A 19724-nucleotide genomic window follows, 5' to 3' on the forward strand; every position below is an offset into this window, starting at 1 on the left:
AACACTGCTGCCACTTCATAAGAGTTATGTGTTACTGGCTTAGGAGATGGTCAAGAAGGGATATATATATATATATATATATATATATATATATATATATATATATATATATATATATATATATATATATATATATATATATATATATGCAGAAACTATAAGGCAAGTAATTGTGCATACTATCACTTATCTAATAGTTGTATACAGCTGTATATATACCAAAAGTTAGGCAAATGAATAAAGTGATAGTAAGAAATGGATGAGCAATGAAATTAGGCAAATGGTACAGGAAAAAAAGTTATGAAGAAAATATGAGATACTGATCCACTATATGGTGAGTATAAATTGCACACTAAAAAAAAAAAAAAAGAAGTCATATACAGTATGAGTAAGGAAAGAAAAAGTATGAGAGGAGTTTGACCAGAAGCCACAATAAACAAAACTGAATTTTCCTGCTATGTGGCAGAACCAGAGAAAGAATAATTATAGAAAAGTGACACTGATGGATAGTGATGGTAGCAAAATGATCACAGTAGCAGATGTAATGGAATTATTTAATGAATTCTTTGTGAATATATATATATATATATGTCCTGCTGCTGTGAATGATCCTTTGTATAATAGAGGAAAATGAAAGAAACTGTATAATTTTATCGATAATAAATATTTTTTCATGAAACAAAAGAAGAATATATTTTATTTGTAAGTAATTTTGAATTATACCAAACTATAATTTTTTTTAAATTTTTACCATAATTTTGATATTTTATCCAAACATATACACTGTACTTACAGTGTGTATGTATATTTCGAAAGTTGCAGCACCCCACCAATTTCAAGCCACGAGCCGCCACTGATTATAAGATATCTTCGCTAGGGTTGGATAGCATTAAATATTTTCAAGTGTGCAAAAGACTAAATTATGCCCATAACCTGTCTTGAAGTAGGGAGTGTTCCTAATTGAAAGAAGACAAAATAGTTCCTCTGCACAAAAGTGACACTAACAGATGTTTATTAAATCAGTCTGTAGATCCTGCAGCTGTGGTTAAAGTATTTTGGTGATTAGTTAGGAATAGAATAGAGAATAGATAGACAGTGATCTACAATGATCACTGAATTTATAAGGTCTTGCTTTAGCAATGCTTGTTTTATGATAAAATGATGAATGATGAGATGTTAATATTTTTGGACCTTGTGAAGGCTTTTTATGGATTACTTGCATGCTATTTGGTATACAAGCTAACAGAGATAGGGATTCATTGTTGGAAGTTTTTCCGCTTGTTTATACTATAAATTAAAGATACCAAGAAATTATATACTTGGTTTAATCCTTTATCCAAGTGTAAGCAAACAAGTTTGTGCCTGAACTATTTTTAGGACTGGGGCAACTCGTATAAAGAAGCTTCTGAGTTCACATCACTTGCCTTTGTATCCCATAATGCAAAGCACATATCCTTGGTATCTTTAATTTATAGTATAACGAAGTGGAAAAACTTCCAACAGCTATCTCTAATCCAGAGTACTTTAATAATAAGGTGTTACACCTTTTGGCAACTTGTATATGAAAATATGATTTTGGCATTACTTCAATCTTTGTATCACGTTGTTTAATTGTGAATTGTGCTGATGAATTTTGCCAGTTTATTTCATTCCACTAGTTTAAATTTTTTTTGGAGGGGTAATGATTGAGAATTGAGACTGAGATTGACTTTGATGTGATCGGATGTGTTATTTTAGGCTCTACCTGATTGAATTTTTTACAAGGTTTTTTGGGATACTTACATTGCACTGGAGTTAACACAGTTTGAAACCTACTGTCTCCCTCTCTGCATGAAACATGCACGAGGTCTGATGGCCGTGTAGGCCCCATCTACTATGAGGACCAGTGGTGGATGTATGGTATTTTAAGGAGGTAGGTTTTCACTCTGTGGCCAAGTGTGTTCTTGACACTCCTTTTCCCATTTTATTCATTTTATTAGGGTACTATAAAACTAAAAATTGCTGTTACTTTGCACGCTTTTCCAATGCTTGGTTTTGGGATTTTCCAATGCTCGGCTGCGGGATTCTCTTTGCAGGTAGACCACTGATTGGCTGTACTGGACATCCACCTGGACTCAAGGATCCTCGATCTTATACAGTGATTTTGCACCTTGTTCTCTCGGTATGAGTGGGATTGATGCTGATGCTCTGGTAGAGACACTGGACAGAGAACTAGCCATAAATATACTGAAAAAAGATTCTCAAAAAATTTCAACTTAAGTTATACTCTATGTTAGGGGATGATGATGAGGACGACGACAATGCTCCAGCAGAGGAGCAGACTTAAGGATCCTTGATCTTATACAGTGATTTTGCACCTCGTTCTCTCGGTATGAGTCGGGTTGATGCTGATGCCCTGGTGGTTCAAAAAATTTGAACTTAATTTATACTCTATGTTGGGCGATGATGACGAGGACGACGACAATGCTCCAGCAGAGGAGCAGAACTTGGTGATCCCCAGAGGCGGCAGTACTGCCATTTTAATCAAGAATTACATTAGTCATCACTCTGTAAATATCCCACCTACTACTAATCTAGAGGTTACAGATGTAGAGGTTCTCACAAGCTTAGCTGGTAGACTAAAAATCTATGCAGCATACAATCCTCCATTAAAATCACTACTGTCTTCGGATTTGGACGCTATCTTGCGCATCAGAGAGTCTGTCATCATTGCCAGTGACTTAAATGCCAAGCGTCCTGCCTGGAACTATCAATAAAAATGGCCACATACTTACTAACTATACAGGATCCAACAACATAGTTGTGGCAGGTCCCACTGAACCTACCCATCATAATACATGTGGCATGGCTGATGTCTTGGACATAGTCATACTGCAGAATGTGAGACTCCAGTACAGTTTAATGACACTAAATGATCTTTCATCTGATCACAATCCAATACTGCTACAGTTGGGAAACCAAGAAAAACTGTCTCCCACTCCCCCCCCCCCCCCCACCCACTCATTCATATCATGGCAAAGGTTGACCAAAGTACTCCTGAAATATTTGTTCCTGTTCCGCTTATAAAATCCAAAGAAGAAATTGAAACAGCTGTTAAAGACCTGACACAACAAATTAACACAGCCTTTACAGCGGTCACTTCTTCCACAACTGTCCTCAGGCCCGACCATTTGCCAGAAGATATCATGAACTGATCAAGGAGAAAAATAAGGCTAGAAAAAGTTTCACAATACCTGCTCACCACAAGAATAGGCTCAATTCTGAAGTGAGAGATGCCCTTAAAGCACATAAAAGTCAACTTTGGGAAGAAAGATTGACTTCTATCTCTCCTGACAACCACTCCATTTGGAATCTAATCAGAAAGATCAAAAACAAATCTTCCCTCTCCAAACAGATCTAGGCCTCATTCACACTGATTTAGATAAAGCCTAAGCAATATCAGAAAATTTAGACAAGCAACGTAAACCCTCATATAAACATCTAGACTTCAATCACATCTACAAGATCCATTGACATGTCAGATGTTCATTAAAATCTTCTGTAACCTGCTCCAATCAAATTGCATCCACATTACCAGCAGAAATATATGATATAATCAACAAATTAAAAACAAAAAAGCTCCTGGACCTGATGGCATCACCAACAAGGTGATGAAGCTGTTGCCTCATATAGCTATTGTACATCTGACTGACATAATTCCATCCTCTGTTTCAAACATTTTCCTTCCTGCTGGAAGGTGGTGGATATCATTCCAATCCATAAGACCAGAAAAGACCTGCACCTGCCTCAAAATTATAGACCAATCAGCCTCATCTCAAATTGCAAAATTGCAGAGAAAGTTATTCTTACCAGATTCTGAGCCTCCCTACACAAGTTAAACATTCTTCCTAAAGAGCAGTTTGAGTTCCGTCATTTCCATAGTACCACACAAGAGATACATAGATTCTTCTTCTTATTGTGCTATCTTCTATCGAAGGTCAGCGACCATCTTGGCGAACAAACTGCGCTCTTGTGCTAATCTGAGCAGTTGTGCACTGCTCTTTCCTGTCCACGTCTTGATGTTGTCAAACCATGATATTCTTTTTCTTCCTCTAGTTCCTTTGCCATCAATTCTTCCTACCAAAATAGTTTGTAGAAGTTGGTATTTGCTGTTTCTCATGATGTGTCCAAGATATGATGTTTTTCGTTTCTTGATACATAGATTAGTCGAATATATCTCCATGGGATACAATTGGCATCAATGCACTGGGGCTGTTTTCCTTGAAATAGCCAGTGCATTTGATAAAATCTGGCATTTACTGCATAAACTGATCTCAACTGGAATACCATTAGAAATGCTATTCACCTGAAGACCAATGCTTCCTAAAGGGGACATCTTCCTGTTTAACACAAAAATCCTGTGGCAAACAGAAGTCAAATACCTTGGTGTACTACTGGACAGAAGGCTAACCTTCAGCTACCATATCAAGGCTCTCTATGTAAAAATATCAAAAGCCATTGCTCAACACTATCCTCTAATCAACAGGAACAGTAAGCTAAACACCAGAATCAAACTACTTATCTACAAACTGATGGTTCGTCCTATACTCACTTACGCTTCTCTGGCTTGGAGCCATACCACTGATACTAATATTCTCAAGTTACAACGTGTGCAAAATAAATGTTTACGAATGATCCTAAACGCTCCTTGGTTCATAAGAAATGTGCAACTCCATTGAGACACAGATGTTCCCTATATTTACACTTTCCTGCAAACTATAGCAACAAAGTTCTTTTCAAAAGCATCAGTACACCCTCAACAAATTGGTTCAACTAGCTGCAAATTATGAAGCAACAGATTACTTCAAACATAAGAGACCAAAAACTATCTTAAACTCCAATTCTGATGTTTAATCTTCAAACCTGCTCAGGGCGAGCAATTGGCTCATAAATTTTTCCACTCACTGTTTCCCCTATCAGATAGCAGGGAGTATGAAAAGCCTTTTGCTTCCCCCTTTATGTCAGAAATGTTAATCATTAATCCTTGGTATCACCTCTGGGTCTGGCTCCCACTGACGAGACCTCAATAAAGGTCAAAACCAATCTGGGTAGTGACCCTTCCATTTAATGCATAGCATTATACATATGGATATGTGTTTTGCATTATGGTATACTAAGGCAAGCGATGTGAAGTCATACCACCTTTACCATGCGTTGCCACAGTCCTGAAAATACTTCAGGCACAAACTTTGTTTGTTTACACTTGGATAAAGGATTAAACCAAGTATATAATTTCTTGGTATCTTTAATTTATGGGGATTCATTGTAGATTGTCAGATGAATAGGATTAATTATTTAACAGTACTAGTAGTATTGTTGAACAATACTACTAGGTTTTGTTCTTGTGTCCTTTGCTGTTCAATTTATTTGTTAACTTATTAAGGTTCTCACCTTAATTATTAACTTCATTTATTAAGGTTTTCACCTTAATAAGTGAAGCAGATGATTGATAGAGGATCTTTTATTGTTTGCTGATGATGATAGAAAGTTGGTGAGAGTTATATGGAGTGATGCTGATGTTGATTCCATTCAGGAAGATTTAATATAGACTGTTAGATCAGACAAATAAAATGAGTTTCACTATACAAGGTGGTATTATACTTTGTAGTGCAGAGGTGTTGGGCTATGTACTGGACTTAGCATACTAAGGAAGTGTTGCAACTACAGCACATTACTGCTATGATAAGGAGCACAATGATAAGTAGAAGTAAGGAGGTGGTTATTTACATATAGGTTTAATCAATCATTTCCCATTGTGATAGAATTCTAGACACTGTTGTGCACAAAATTGGTCATGTTTCCGTTGTGATGAGGGAACTCCAGAAAGAGTCCATAGATGCATGACTAATTCAATATTAGGACTGCATAATGCAAGTTATTGGGGGGGGGGGTTTGAAGTAATTCTATAAATTCTGCCTTGAAAACCGACTTTTATAATACTTTAAATACTACACCTAATGTGCCAATCAGTCTGATTTGCTACTTGTGTCCGAGAGCTAAGCAGCTCTGGTAGATGAATTAGAAACAAACTAGAGCTAAGTAGCTCTAGTTCGTTTATCACTATTCTCACATGGGGTCTCTGTTACATCAGCAACTGTGATATATTCACCTGGATGATACAACCCTCACAGAGTCATTACTAAATATCTCAACTGTTTTATTTCCTTCTCTCACCTTCCAGGCATCAGCATTCATTAAAGTTATCCTTTTGTAGCTGCTTACATAAACTTTTTGGGATTTCATACATAACATCATACAAAAACTGTGTGGTTCTACATGGGGTTCTTCTGCTATTAAACTGCGATACTCCATGTTGGCCATAGTCTACACTGCGGCAGAATATTGTTCACTAGTATGGCTAAACAGTCCTCATATCAATAAAATTGACACCCAAATAAATGCAGCAATGAGGACAATAACAGGTGCTCTACTGGCTTCCAACTTTGAGCAATTTTGCACCACTGAACCTGTGCAGACAAAATGCTCTAGTAAAAGAATACAAAAAAAAAAAACAGCAATCCCCTGTTGCTGATACATGAAGACCTCCCATATATAAATATGAATCACTTTAAATCCTGACAGCCTCCACCAATACTGGCTGAAGAACTAGTAAATAGCAATTTCAATGTTAATTTGAGATGGCTAGAAAGTTGAAAAGAAAAATCGTCACCAGACTTAAACAAGTATATCCTTCCCAACCAAAATCCGAAAGGATTGAGCTTCCACGTCATCTATGGAAAAGCCTAAATAGGATACACACAGGACATGGTATCTGCGCAGACAGCTTACACAAATGGGGAAGATCACCTACACCCCCAATGTGACTGTGGGGCCATAAACCAAACCATCCAGCACATTGTGGAGGACTGCAGCATAAGAGCAATGTCATGTGTCTTTATTATGCCATATGCTAAATAAATTGGGATTTCTATCAACCTGGTCACTTAATTTTCTCCCATAATCTGATTTTGCCCTCCTAAGCATGATCCATCTTACCTGAGCTTTGTATTACTCACGATGAGCCTCAGTTGTTATAGATGAAGCCCTTTGGTTGGAAAGACCTGGGTTCAATTCCCGCCCATGATGTGAGGAACCTTTATCTGGTCTCTTTTGACTAAAGGTGAGTTAGCTGGTCTCATTTTTTCTTTTCAGAAACTCTGGTTTTCCATCACTCAGAACAGGCAAACCAGCCCGTGAACACACATGGATTTACATTCATAAATACATACTTAATCCCTCATTAGGAGGGCTCAACCATCCTAAGGGATGGATGAGGAATGGGGGGGAAGACCCCCCATACAAATAAATAAACTGCTTATGATATTCCCTCTATACTTTTTTGCTGCAGACATTTCCTGACCATTTTCCATATAGTTTCTTATGTCATGGTACTGTTCTGATCTTTTCCTATGTTTTTCCTAATCACAAGCTGTTTTTCTACATATCCGCTTCATAACTGAAAATTCCAGATGTTGAGCAACCTCACAGGATGACAATGTATTCTTCTTCTCGATCATTCTTCTCAGTTAGACATAGAGTGGTTACCTTCATTATGGATACATCTTTTAATACTGCATCTAGCACTCTCAAACCATGGTACCCTATATTGTATGCTGGTTCAAGTAGTTATCTCTTAGTAGCTGTATGGATTCCATTTCAGTTCTTTCTTGCCATTCATCCTTTCTTCTTTCTAATTTATGTTTCCATACTTGAGGTACCAATAATAATTAATTGATTGGTACTCATTGTGTTAATCTGCCAATAGATGGCATCCATATTGTCTGTTTATTTCCTGTTTTGTTGGCCTCTGTCTCACACCAGGTAGTCTCAAATTGTTGAAATTTTTTTTTCATTTGGTTTGCCAAGAAATTATTATTTTGTGAATTATAATGTGAAGTCATTAGCCACTCTATACAAGTAGCCTAGTCATGAAGATATTTCACACACAAAGTATGTTTGCTTATACTTGGATAAAGGATTAATCATGAATATAATTTCTTGGCATCTCTAATTTAATGTATGACCAAGTGAAAAAAACTTTCAGCAGCTTACTCTAATCTAAAGTATTTTCATTATTAAAAAAGGTGTTATGCCTTTTTACTACTTGTATATGGGAAATATATGATTTCTGCATTACTTTGAGCTTGGTATCACTTCTGGGTCTGGCTCCCACTGATGACATTTAACAATGTTTCTCTTTGGGCTTACTTGGGAGTAGAGTGCTCAACTCCCAAGCAAGCAGTTTTTTGCCTCACTGAGTAGAGCTACTGATGAACATTTGATGAGTTTAGTAGTGATCTTTTTTTGGTCACTCAGAGTTTTCGGAGAGGTAACCCCCCCCCCCCCCACTTCACTTCACTTCACTTCAAATGTAATAATGTTCACTGTTGGGCTTGCTTGCTTTCTGGAAAGTAGAGTGATTCTGCTCAGTTGCAGGTTTTAGCCTGTCTCTAAGTGGAGCCACTTCTGAATTTCTTGTTAAGTAATTTGATTCAGTCAGGAGTAATGAATTTAGTAATGATCCTTTTTTGGTCACTCAGTGAGATTTAGAGTGATCTTATATGTATCATTTAGAGCTTTTGGAGAGAGGTATCCTCCCTTCCCTCCAACTTTATTGAGATATTATGCAAGATTGAAACCGTTCTGAGTAGTGGTCCTTATCATTATATGCACTGTGAAAGATGTGTTCTTTGCATTATAGGTGAGGCAATTAATATGAAGTCACTAGCCACTATTTACCTAGTCATGAAGATAATTCATGTGCAAACTATGTTCACTTGCACTTGGATAAAGGATTAAACAAGAATATAATTTCTTGGCATCTTTAACTTAAAGCCACAAATTATAATATATTATTATTATTATTTGACACCTCCAGGGAGTCCAATAGCTCATCAAGGGAGGGCACCTGCTCTATAACTTCGTCTCCACTATTCAGTCACCAACTGACTGCAAGTGCACCAAAGCCATCTACTGCCGACCATCACTGGTATTCCATAGACAATCACAAACATCCATGCCCAAGGTGGGATTCGAACCCACAGCCTTTTGGCTGGAGAGTGGATACGCTATCCACTTAGCCAGCCAGGCCAGCAATTATTATAGAATAATGGAATAACATTTACATTAGGAAAAAATATTTATTATTTGTAGAAATTTCTAAGTAGTCAATTTCAATACAGTTGAAAAAGAGATAAACATAAAAGCGATGCCTAAGGTGTAAGCATGTGATAATATATGCTATCAACTGCAGGAGGATAACTCTATCTGCAAATATTAGAATTCAAAGAAATGTATTTATAATAATAATAATATTAACACGTTTGCTGCCAACTACGAATATACTCGTAGTTGGTAAACCAGCCATACAAGCCAGCTACGAGTATACTCGTATGACGCTTACCGCCGACAACGAGATTACTGTACTGACCTCGAAGAAGTGAAAATGCTTGGCTTGTGGAGCTAGCATCAAAACTGTGTATTCTCATAGATGGTATATGCTCTGCACAAACCAACTACGAGTATACTCGTATGACGCTTACCACCAGTAATGAGATTACCGTACTGACCTTGAAGAAGTGAAATTGCTCGGCGTACGGGAACAGACTATGCCAAAGTAGCGTGGCAGCGAACGTGTTAAAAAAAAACAAGAATGAGGAGTATTACTTAGGATGGCTTTCCAAAATTGGAAAAGAGTATGGCAATCATTTTTGTTGAAGTTTAAACTGTGAATATGACTTGACAACTTTCTTTATCTAATCTTTCAGGAAAAAAACTAAATTCTGTGTAGGATGTTTTCTTCTTGAAAGAATTATACCACACTATGTTTATACAATGTAAAAATTCACAAGAACTCTTATTTGGATACTTATAAAAACAAGATAAACTACCAATAATGATTGACAGTATCATTAAATGTTTACTGAAAATCACATCTGCATGCTGGGTATGTAACCTATCCACAGATTTCCTCAACCTGTTGAGAAATTCACAACACAGCTTTTCAATTTCTTGATGGACTTGCTTATTGCATTAACTTCTTTCTGAAACTACTTTTGCTGCGATGAAAATATTAATCAATCACACACTTGATTAATTATATTTCACATGGTAAATTACAGTAAGATGATTACTTACAAATTAAACAGTTTTCTTGATCTTGTTTATTTTCTTAGTGAATGCTAAACATACATATATACATATGTGTGCATATAACTTATGAAATCCAAAGATATTGTGATACATCCATTAATGTTGTCTCACTCTTTCTTCACTTGATAATAAAATAGAAGTAGATTGTTAAGATAAGCCCTACTCTGAAATAAAATAATGGTGTCCTTTATGGATGATAATGTCTATGTCTCCATCAACCGGTTTCTGCATATAGTTCCTAACCAATCTCTCCCATATGTTAATCCTTCTGTAATTAAGCTTTCTTGCCTTCCTTCTGCTCATTTGGAATCCTGCTTATTTTGAAACTCAAACAGCCCATTTTAGTATGTTCCTAAAGGTTGATCGATTGGTAGAGCCTCTGCTACTAGTGGCCCATTTAAAACGTTAAGCAAGTTTGAGCAGAATTAGTAGTTGGAAAGGGATCATTCGTTTGATGCTGTTGGCACACTCTCCCTCGATGAGTCTTTGGACTTCCTGGAGGTATCACATAATAATAATAATTATTATTATTTTATAATTTTCTAAAGTACCCAGTGAGTTATTATTTCATCTTTATTTTTATTTTATTTTTTATGTGACCAAATCAACATTAGGTTACTTTAGTACTATGGGTGGTGTGAGGATTTTTTTTCTATTTTAATTCAATTAATTATAGAATTAATTAATTGTATTTTTATTATTAAATTATAATTAATTTTGAAAATTTTATTAATTTTTTACCTAATCCAGAAACCCTGATTTAGAGAAGACCAACATCCCCAGATATCCTCATCTCCCCCAGCTCCTCTAAGATATCCCCATTAATTTTATACTCTGCATCCCATCTGTGTTTCCTAAACTTTAAAGTCTTACGTTTTGCTATGTTTAACTGGTGGCCTCATTCATTTTCCCATTCAGAAAGTCTATTCATGTCCCATTACAACTACAACATTCATTGTACTCCCCCATAGTTCTTCCTAACTTTGCATTCTGCAAACAACTGTATATACAGTGGTATCTCGCTAATCCGAACCTCTTTAGTCCGAACCATCCAGTAATCCGAACTGCTTTTAAATGTAATTTCCCAAAATTATGACTTTACCACATCAATATAAAATATAAGTTTGAAGAATGTAGCATTCTCATTTGCTATTGCTTGGGAAGCTGTCGAACCTGAAGCAATTCGAGCATCAAGGAAAAAACTGTGGCCTTCTAGAATTTACCAAGATAACTACAGTGATACACAAAAAGAGGAAATTCAAAACTTGCATAATTTGATTAAAAATATAAATCCAGATGTTGAAATTAAACAAACAGTTGTCACAGAATGGATTACAGGTAGAACGAAAGCGAATTCGAAATCAAATCAGATGCTGAAATTATAGATATGACGCTACAGAATGAATTAGAAGACGATGATGATGATAAAGAACTAGAAGAAAAAAAAATAAAACACGAAGAGGCAGTTGACAGTTTTAATACATGTATAGAATGGGCTAAGTAGAATGACACGCCATTATACAAAATTTTATTGCTAATGCAGCTCTGAGAAGCAGCATTTGAAAAAAAAATATAGCTTCCAAGAAGCAAAAGAAAATCAGTGACTTTTTTACAAAAAAATTAAAAAAATTATTTTTTGTGTGTTGTGTACAAGAAAGTGATATTTTTTACACAAATTAAGTTATGTACTGAACTATGCTGATTCTGATTTTATTAAATTCTGATTTTATTAAATCAGAATCCTCAACAACACAGGTACATACAAACTAAATATTTTATTAAAATAAACTTGTGTATTGTATTATTTTTTAAGTTTTACATTACAACAGTAGCTTTTTTTTCTATCAGTTACTTCATTTATTTACAGAATTAAATTGATGTACCATTAGAATCTGATTATTTTTGTCTAGTTATTGTTGTCTATTGGGGAAAAATTCGATAATCCAAACTTTTTGCTAATCCGAACGAGCACGGTTTTTATTAGTTCGGATTAGCGAGATACTATATCATCATTTGAGCCCTTCCTAATAACATTTATATACAATTAAACAGCAGTGGACCTAAAACAGACCCTTGAGATACACCACTAGTTACCTTCCTCCTCTGGGTTATTGCTCCCTCATACACAACTTGCTGATACCTATCAGACAGCCATCCAATTTCAGTGTGCTGTTCAACAACTAATCTACTATTCAACCCCATATTTTCTAGTTTAATTATTAGCTTTTCATTTATAAAGGCCTTAGCAAAATCTAAATATACCACTCTGTATGCTTTACCTTTGTCCAATGTACTTGTCACCTGAATAATATATAAATAAATGAATATCTTTCATTATGACTGTGGGGTTCTTAGTTATGAAGATTTTATAAGATTGCTAATTAAGATTTTTTTTTTCATTTTATGTAACATTGTTATTCATATTATGTAAATTTGTATTCCACAGGTATTTAGAAAAAAAGCGTCTTCTCTTTCCTCGATTTTTCTTTGTATCCGATCCTGCTTTGTTAGAGATTCTTGGTCAAGCCAGTGATTCTCACTCAATTCAAGCACATCTGATGAGCATTTTTGATAATACTAAGTCATTAACATTTGATGATGATGAATATAATACTATACTGTGTATAGTATCTTCTGAAGGGGAAAGTATAAAGGTATCAGTGAAAAATTTTAATTATAATTATTTCTGTAACTTAATCTGAAAACTTGTTGCATTAGGACCAGAATATCTGATAGAGAAATTTTACTTTAAAAGAACAATATATATATATTTTAATTCTAGTTTCTCTAGTATTATGAGAAATTTTATGAAAGTGTCACTAGACCTAAGAAATTTTCTTAAGTTCATTTCAACTTGTGTAGTGTATCTGTCTTATGAACTACAAATGCCTCTGGAGGTTTTGAAATTTAGATCTGTTCCCCTTCTTTATCCAACCAGTTCAGAAACACTGGAAATGAAGGCATGTATCTTATTGTGAGTTTTGAATCCTACAGATTTTATACTTTAAAAGAACCGGTGACATAATGATCAAACAATGAAATTAACATGGTAACCACTGTAATAAATTCTAATCAAAAGTACAGGTATTTTATACAGAGAATTAACAGGTACATTGTCAGTGTGTCAAAACAAGTAATTCAAAGAACAGGAATGCAAAGTAAATACACCGATCGGATTACCAATTAAAAATGATTGCTACGTGCTAGAAAAATAAAATAAAATAATATATATATATATATATATATATAGAAAGAGAGAGATTTAAAAAAAATTTTTTTTATTGTAAACATAACAATCTTATGTAGAGGTTAACTGGCTTTTGGTTCTCTGCAGTCAGGCAGAGAGGTTACATGCTCATACTCTTATTGAGGTATGTTACATCGAAATATCAATTATAAGGTGAATTACATTTTTTTTTTTAATTAAAGCTATTAACAGTTATTTTGACATGATACTGTATAAGAACATAAAATCTAACATGTATGTTGGAAGAAATAACAGTTACTATAGGACAATATTATGTATTTACACGAGAGTGACAGCTGATTATTATTCACACTGTTAAGCACAAACAATCTTTCTTTGGGGGGATGGGGGGGATGCTGTCACTTCTATGCTAGAAAGTGGACTATGATGCAGTCGCCCTGCTCAGCCAGGCCGTGGATTCCAGTTTTGGTGGAAAAGATTTTTGTTTGAAGCTGCAAGGAGTTGGTCAGCTGCCCCTCTCTGTGCTGTCTGGTCTTCTTTGTTTGAGGTAGAAGCTGTATATTAGCCTTTTGCAGTGATGAAGAGGCAATTGCAGAATGAATGATTATTTGACTCTGCATGGATGAGATACTACTCTTCTGTATGAATACTACCATAGGTGAGAGCTTCCATTTCCCAAGACAAACTGATTAATTGGCTGTTAACTGGACATTCCAAGTAGATATGCCAGACTGTTCCTGATTGCTAGCAGAACAGGCAGTTATCTGAGACATGTGAGTTAAATTTTCGTAATATAGTTGGAGTGGATAATACATTGTGCCACATTCTCCACTAAATATCTGTGTCGGGTTTGATGGCTCTTGTGCGATACGGTAGGTCCCATTGAAGTGGTGTTTGGTGGGATGATGCAGGATTTTCCAATAAAGTGCTTTGATTCGACTGTTGTATTAGAGTGCTATAGATTCTGTTGGTGTTCCTGGGTGTAAGTTTCTCCAATGAATTATTAGTTTTTATCAAAAAGATAGGCACCAGATCTTCTGAGTTTGGAGTGCTAAGCCCCTCTTCCGTTATGCTATCAGGCATAGCGACTTGAAAAGGGACCTTTACAGTTGTATCTGCTCAGCCTGATTCCCTTATTCCAGGTTTTTGAGAGATTTTGGAAAGGGCCAGGTGAGGTTCAGAGAAAGAATGTCACCCAAGATCCTCATGCCTCACCAGCTCCATGGAGGAAAGAAAATCTCTTTCTGAGTGGTCGGATTTTTTACCATCGTGTTTTGGAAGATGGGTTCCTTGAGAATTTCAGGAAGGGATGCTGTCTTCACTGTGTGCTGGAGGTTTAGCTTCTTCCATTGTCGAAGGGCATCTTTCTAGAAGTTTGTTAGATGCACTGCTTCGTGCACTGTTGTTATTCTTAAGGTTGTTGAGATAGAGAGAGACCTCTAGTGGCAGAAGTGAAAATATATTCAGTGGTGCATTTGTGTGGTATTTCCTGTTGTAAGGCATTAAGGAGAAATTGAGTGTGGAACATTGTTATCCTGTTGTCAATGGAGGTCAAGTTTTGTCTTCCATCTTTGAAAGAAATACATAGCTTGGAGTAGGAAAACCAGTTTGTTTTGTTCTGTATGACCTGATAGATGGTTGACTTTATTTCTTTAATGAATTTCACTGGCGGCGTGAGAATCTTTAGTGTATGCCAAAGGACACTGGTGACTATTTGGGTGACAATTATTGTTCTCCCTCTTGTGGAGGCAGAGGCTCGTATTGCTGCCCACTTTCCTAGTACCTGCTTGAACCGTTTATTTAGTATTTCCCAGTTGTTATCCACATAAGAGGGCATGTTTCCTAGGTAAATTCCGAGGTATTTGTTTCCCTCTACGGATCCGTGACCAGACATTGGGTAATCAGTTCTGTTTTTCCATTTCCCACACCACAGTCCTGTGGTTTTATGTGCCTTTAGTTTGGCTCCTGAGGCTGCTTGGTATTGTTGGTATGCTGTTTGTATGTTATGGAAATCCTCTTCTTTGCAGGCTATAATTGTGACATCATCAGGATATGCTTTTAGAGTTATGGTTTTGTAGAAAAGTTTAGAATGGGATGCCCTAAGCAGCATGCTTAAACTACAGAAAAAAAGACTCAATGGCAATTGTGTAAAGAGGACCGGAAAATGGATAGCCTTGTTTAATACCTCTGCTGTATGGTACAGTTATGGTAAGTGTGTTGTTTTTTCATGCAAAAGTGTGTTTTGGCATTCAACATCTTAATAGAATGAATGATGCCTGACCCAAAGCCAAAGGCTTTCAAACAACTGAACAGGTATAGGTGTTCAATGCGGTCGAAAGCCTTTTCTTGGTCTAGTGTTACAAGACCCATTGTTTCATTGTTGCTGTTGGCTATGCTTATGAGGTGTAAGTTTTTGTGAATAGATCATCCAGGGATGGAATAGCTCTGATGCCTATTTATTATTTCGCTCAGAATGGGTTTAAGTTTGTTAGCAGTGGCTTTCGATATAATTTTACAGTCGGTGTTTATGATAGAGATGGGTCTCCAGTTTCCTCATTTTGTCACGTCTCCTTTCTTTGGAATGTGTTTAATAACAGATGTTGTCATATTGAGTGGGAAGCCATTGGTATTCTCGTCGACATATACTCTGTAGAGGATAGGTATAAGCTGTTCCCAGAAAGATTGATAATAATACTCAGTGGTGAGCCCATCTATGCCAGGAGATTTATCTTTAGGTAAAGAGGTGCAGGCTGTTGTCAAATCGTGTAGCATGATGGGGGAGTTCTGTGTTATGCCTAGTTGCTGGTGAGTTTTTTTTTTCACATCGGAGAGAAATATATTCGTGGCATCCATAGATGTTGAGTTTGCTTGGTATAAATTTTTGTAGTACTGCAAGGTATATAAGAGGATTTCGTCATGATTTTCTATGATGTTTCCACTATCTGTTGTTATAGTAGATATAGTGGTGCACTCTTGTTGGCACTTTTCCAGTGAGAAGAAATACTTTGTGGGTGCATCTGTAAGGTTAATGTGTTTGCGTCATTCTCTTATTAGTGTTCCTCTTGCAGAGTGCTCTAAGTGAGAGTATGGCAACTTCTAAGGACTGGTATTCCTCAGATTCCAGATGATGTAATTGTGTTGTTGTTGTTGTTGTTGCAGATTTTTAAGGATTGAATGCTTATTCAAATTCCTCTGGTGACTCTATTTTTGGGTAAATACCCTAAGTTTGGATTTAAAGAGTGACCACCACTCGGAAATTGATTGCAAAGTTAGTATATCTCTGGTGAGAGTTTTGATATAGTTTTTGGAGGTTCTGAGATATTCTGTATCCTGTAGTAGGCTGTTATTGAATATCCAATATGCTCCTCCTTTGTGTTTGGTGTGTCCAGGAATGCAAATGCTGAGAAGGATGGAATCATGGTCTGATGCATGAGATGGATGGTATGTGAGTCTCCTTACATAGGGTATTGTGTGCATAGATGTGTAGTAATCTATCGAGCCATGCCTGATATATGACACTGGTAGGACCACCTTTGGCCCTCCAGGAGAATACCTTCTCATGTGGGTACAAGTGTGCGAAGGCGTCAGTCAGCTCATAATCATTTATTACATCCTGGAGAAGCTGAGCTAGTAAGTGTCAACGTTCTTGGCATTGTTTTCTGTCCATTGCAGAATCCAGAGTGCAGTTGAAATCTCCTGCCAGTATGAGGTGATTTCGGATGAACTCTAGTACCTGCACTGCAAGCCATTCACTTTATGTCATGTATATATTAATAATATGTATTTTGTTTCCTGTCTGAGTTGTAATGGGCCTGGTTGGCCGAATGGTTAGTGTATCCGCTCTCCAACCAAAAGGCTGCAGGTTCGAATCCTGCTGTGGACATGGATGTTTGTGATTGTCTGTGAAAAATTCTAGTAGTGGTAGTGGGCGGTAGATGGCATTGGTGTAGTTGGTGGAGCAGGCGCCCTCCCTTGATGAGTCTTTTGACTCCCTGGAGGTGTCAGTAATAATAATAATAATAATAAAATAATATATTGCACACCCAGGAAAGGTATCGATTATTCCTAATTTTAGGGTGCAGTTTTGTGAATTCTAATGCTGACTCCTGATCCATGAAGTTGTATGGCAGTACAGTGATGCATGGTACATGGCCAGTCTCCAGTGTTGATCTGAAGCTTTACTGTTGCAATGGAAGTTAGTTTCCTGCAGCATACCAATTTCTGGCTGGTTGGCAGGTAGTGTGCCACACCACGACATGGTAGTGGTGTGGCACACCCTCTAGTGTTTAGTGAGAGAAGGTTTATTGTGGTGCTCATTATTTTATGGTTTAGTTTTTTTTTGTGCAGTAATCCTCACTTCCTTTATGGATAGTTAATCTGCCACTGGGATTCAAGCTCGTTGATCAGGTAATATATTCTTTTCCTGAGATTGGTGATTTTTCTTTCTCTTTTTCCTGTCAGAACGGTTCTTAATTCTTCCAGCTGGGTGATAAGGCCACTGATGTCGGCGGTGTAGTCATATGCTGTCAGCAGTTTTTGTGAAGAGCCTTGAACTTTTTTAAGAAAGCTCTGAAGCTGCTCATTTGTAAGTGGACCTTCAGTGTGAGGAAGACCTGCATTTACATTTTCCTCTTCATCATCTGAGGACTCAAGAAACTCAATCTCTTCATCCCCCTCTACAGGCTGTTGGGAAGGTTCCAGAATGCTTGGAGGCAAGGATTCCCTGTTGCAGCTGTGTTCTTATTTGGCTGTTTTTCCGTTTTTGTTTCTTGCTTCTCTTTGTTATTTTTATCTATATCAAAGTTAGTTAGTTAATTGTCTGTGTTCTGTGCTCTAGGATTGCTTTTATTCGATGTTGGTGGAGGTTCTTCCGAATGTTGGGTTTCGTTATTGCCACCACTTGATTTTATCTCCTCGGTATTCAACTGAGAGTTGTTTCCATGAGACGTTTGTTGTTTGTTAGGGAGGCATTGTTTCTTGGGGTTGGCTGCTTGCTGCTTCCGATTATCAGATCTGCTAGGGTTGGTAGTATTGTTAACCGGTTTCTCATTTTTGGATACATATGGGCATAACTTCCTTACATGACCTTCTTCGTGGCAGTAAAAGCACTGAGCAGTAACAGTAATATAAAAGGTGTAGGGTACTCCATCTATTTCTGTGTTGGTTATTTTAGGTATGGAGCCGATTGTGTTGTCGCCAAAGTGAATTAGAGCCTGTCTTCTAAAGTTCTTGATGAGAGCTAATTCAGGCCTAGTTGTAGAGGATCATAACGTTCGGATTTTACCTGTCACTGCGCCGTATTTTGACAGTAATCATGAAGCATTTGATGGCTTATTTCCAGTTGGACATTTGACACTGTTACTTTTGTGGGAGCTAGCGCGATTGGTTAGACATTCATGTGGCATGCTCTGATGTTTATTCCCTTTTCAATTAATGTGTCAGACCAAGATACATTGTTAAAGTACATTTGTATGGTTCTGGCAAATCTTGAAATGTGAGTTATATTTTTTTTCCAGAACCTGCTGAACTACTGCGTCTAGGTATTTTTCTAGTGGGGTATTTTTGATTAACAAAATTACTATTCCATTGTCTCGGGAAATGCAGTTGGTTAGCTGTATGTTTACACTTGCGGTGGTCATCGTCCCAGTATTAATTCGCATGGAGGTATTAGATACAATGTTGGCATAAGAGAGAGAGAGAGAGAGAGAGTACTAACCTTTATCTGTTGTTGTCCAGGGGCTGAGATCAATGTCTTTTCTTTCTCTGGAGCTGTGGCTGTCGTCTTTTCCTTGGTTTTCGGAATCCTGCGACTTTGGACCGATTTCTACTGAGCTCAGGCGTGGACTAGCTGGTGGTGGTGGTGATATGCTGCGGGTTTTAGTGGCCATTGCATCGGGCGAAATCCGGGGAAACGTAACCTATCACAATTTTTTGGCTCTCGAGGTCATACCGTTGTAACAAAACGAACAATGAAGATTTTAAAATTTTAAATAACCTTTCCTAGCTTTGCAAATTTAAAAACTAATTTTATAATGTGATAGATCAGGTGCTTATGATTATGCAGTATAAAACTTGAAGTTGATTCAAGTATTTGACTGCACAATATTCAACTTTAGGCAGGAGTGACCTTTGTTGGATCCTACTTCTTCTCAATGTATACTTTGGATCCGTAATGATTACTATTACGATGTTCTTAACTAATTGATAAGTTGTAAGTTGATTTCTAATACAAATATAGAGAAAATTTATATTTATAGCGCCACTCTATATCTGAATTAGTTCAAGAATTGAAGATAAATCAACCCTCAACTATTTCTCCTTAATA

At 36.7% G+C, this 19724-nt stretch overlaps 1 protein-coding gene across 1 annotated transcript in view; it reads left to right on the top strand.

The window, feature by feature from the left end:
- Nucleotides 1-19724, top strand: part of LOC150110257 (dynein axonemal heavy chain 5-like) — a 972373-nt gene that overhangs the window by 282518 nt on the left and 670131 nt on the right. Inside the window, exon 30 of the mRNA XM_090394637.1 lies at nt 12638-12845. Coding sequence (XP_090250763.1) covers nt 12638-12845 — 208 coding nt within the window. The remainder of the gene's footprint in view (nt 1-12637; nt 12846-19724) is intronic.

This window comes from Typopeltis vanoorti, chromosome 1 (genome assembly GCF_054136105.1).
Source record: "Typopeltis vanoorti isolate ZY-2024b chromosome 1, IOZ_Tvanoo_1.0, whole genome shotgun sequence".
Lineage (NCBI taxonomy): Eukaryota > Metazoa > Arthropoda > Arachnida > Uropygi > Thelyphonidae > Typopeltis > Typopeltis vanoorti.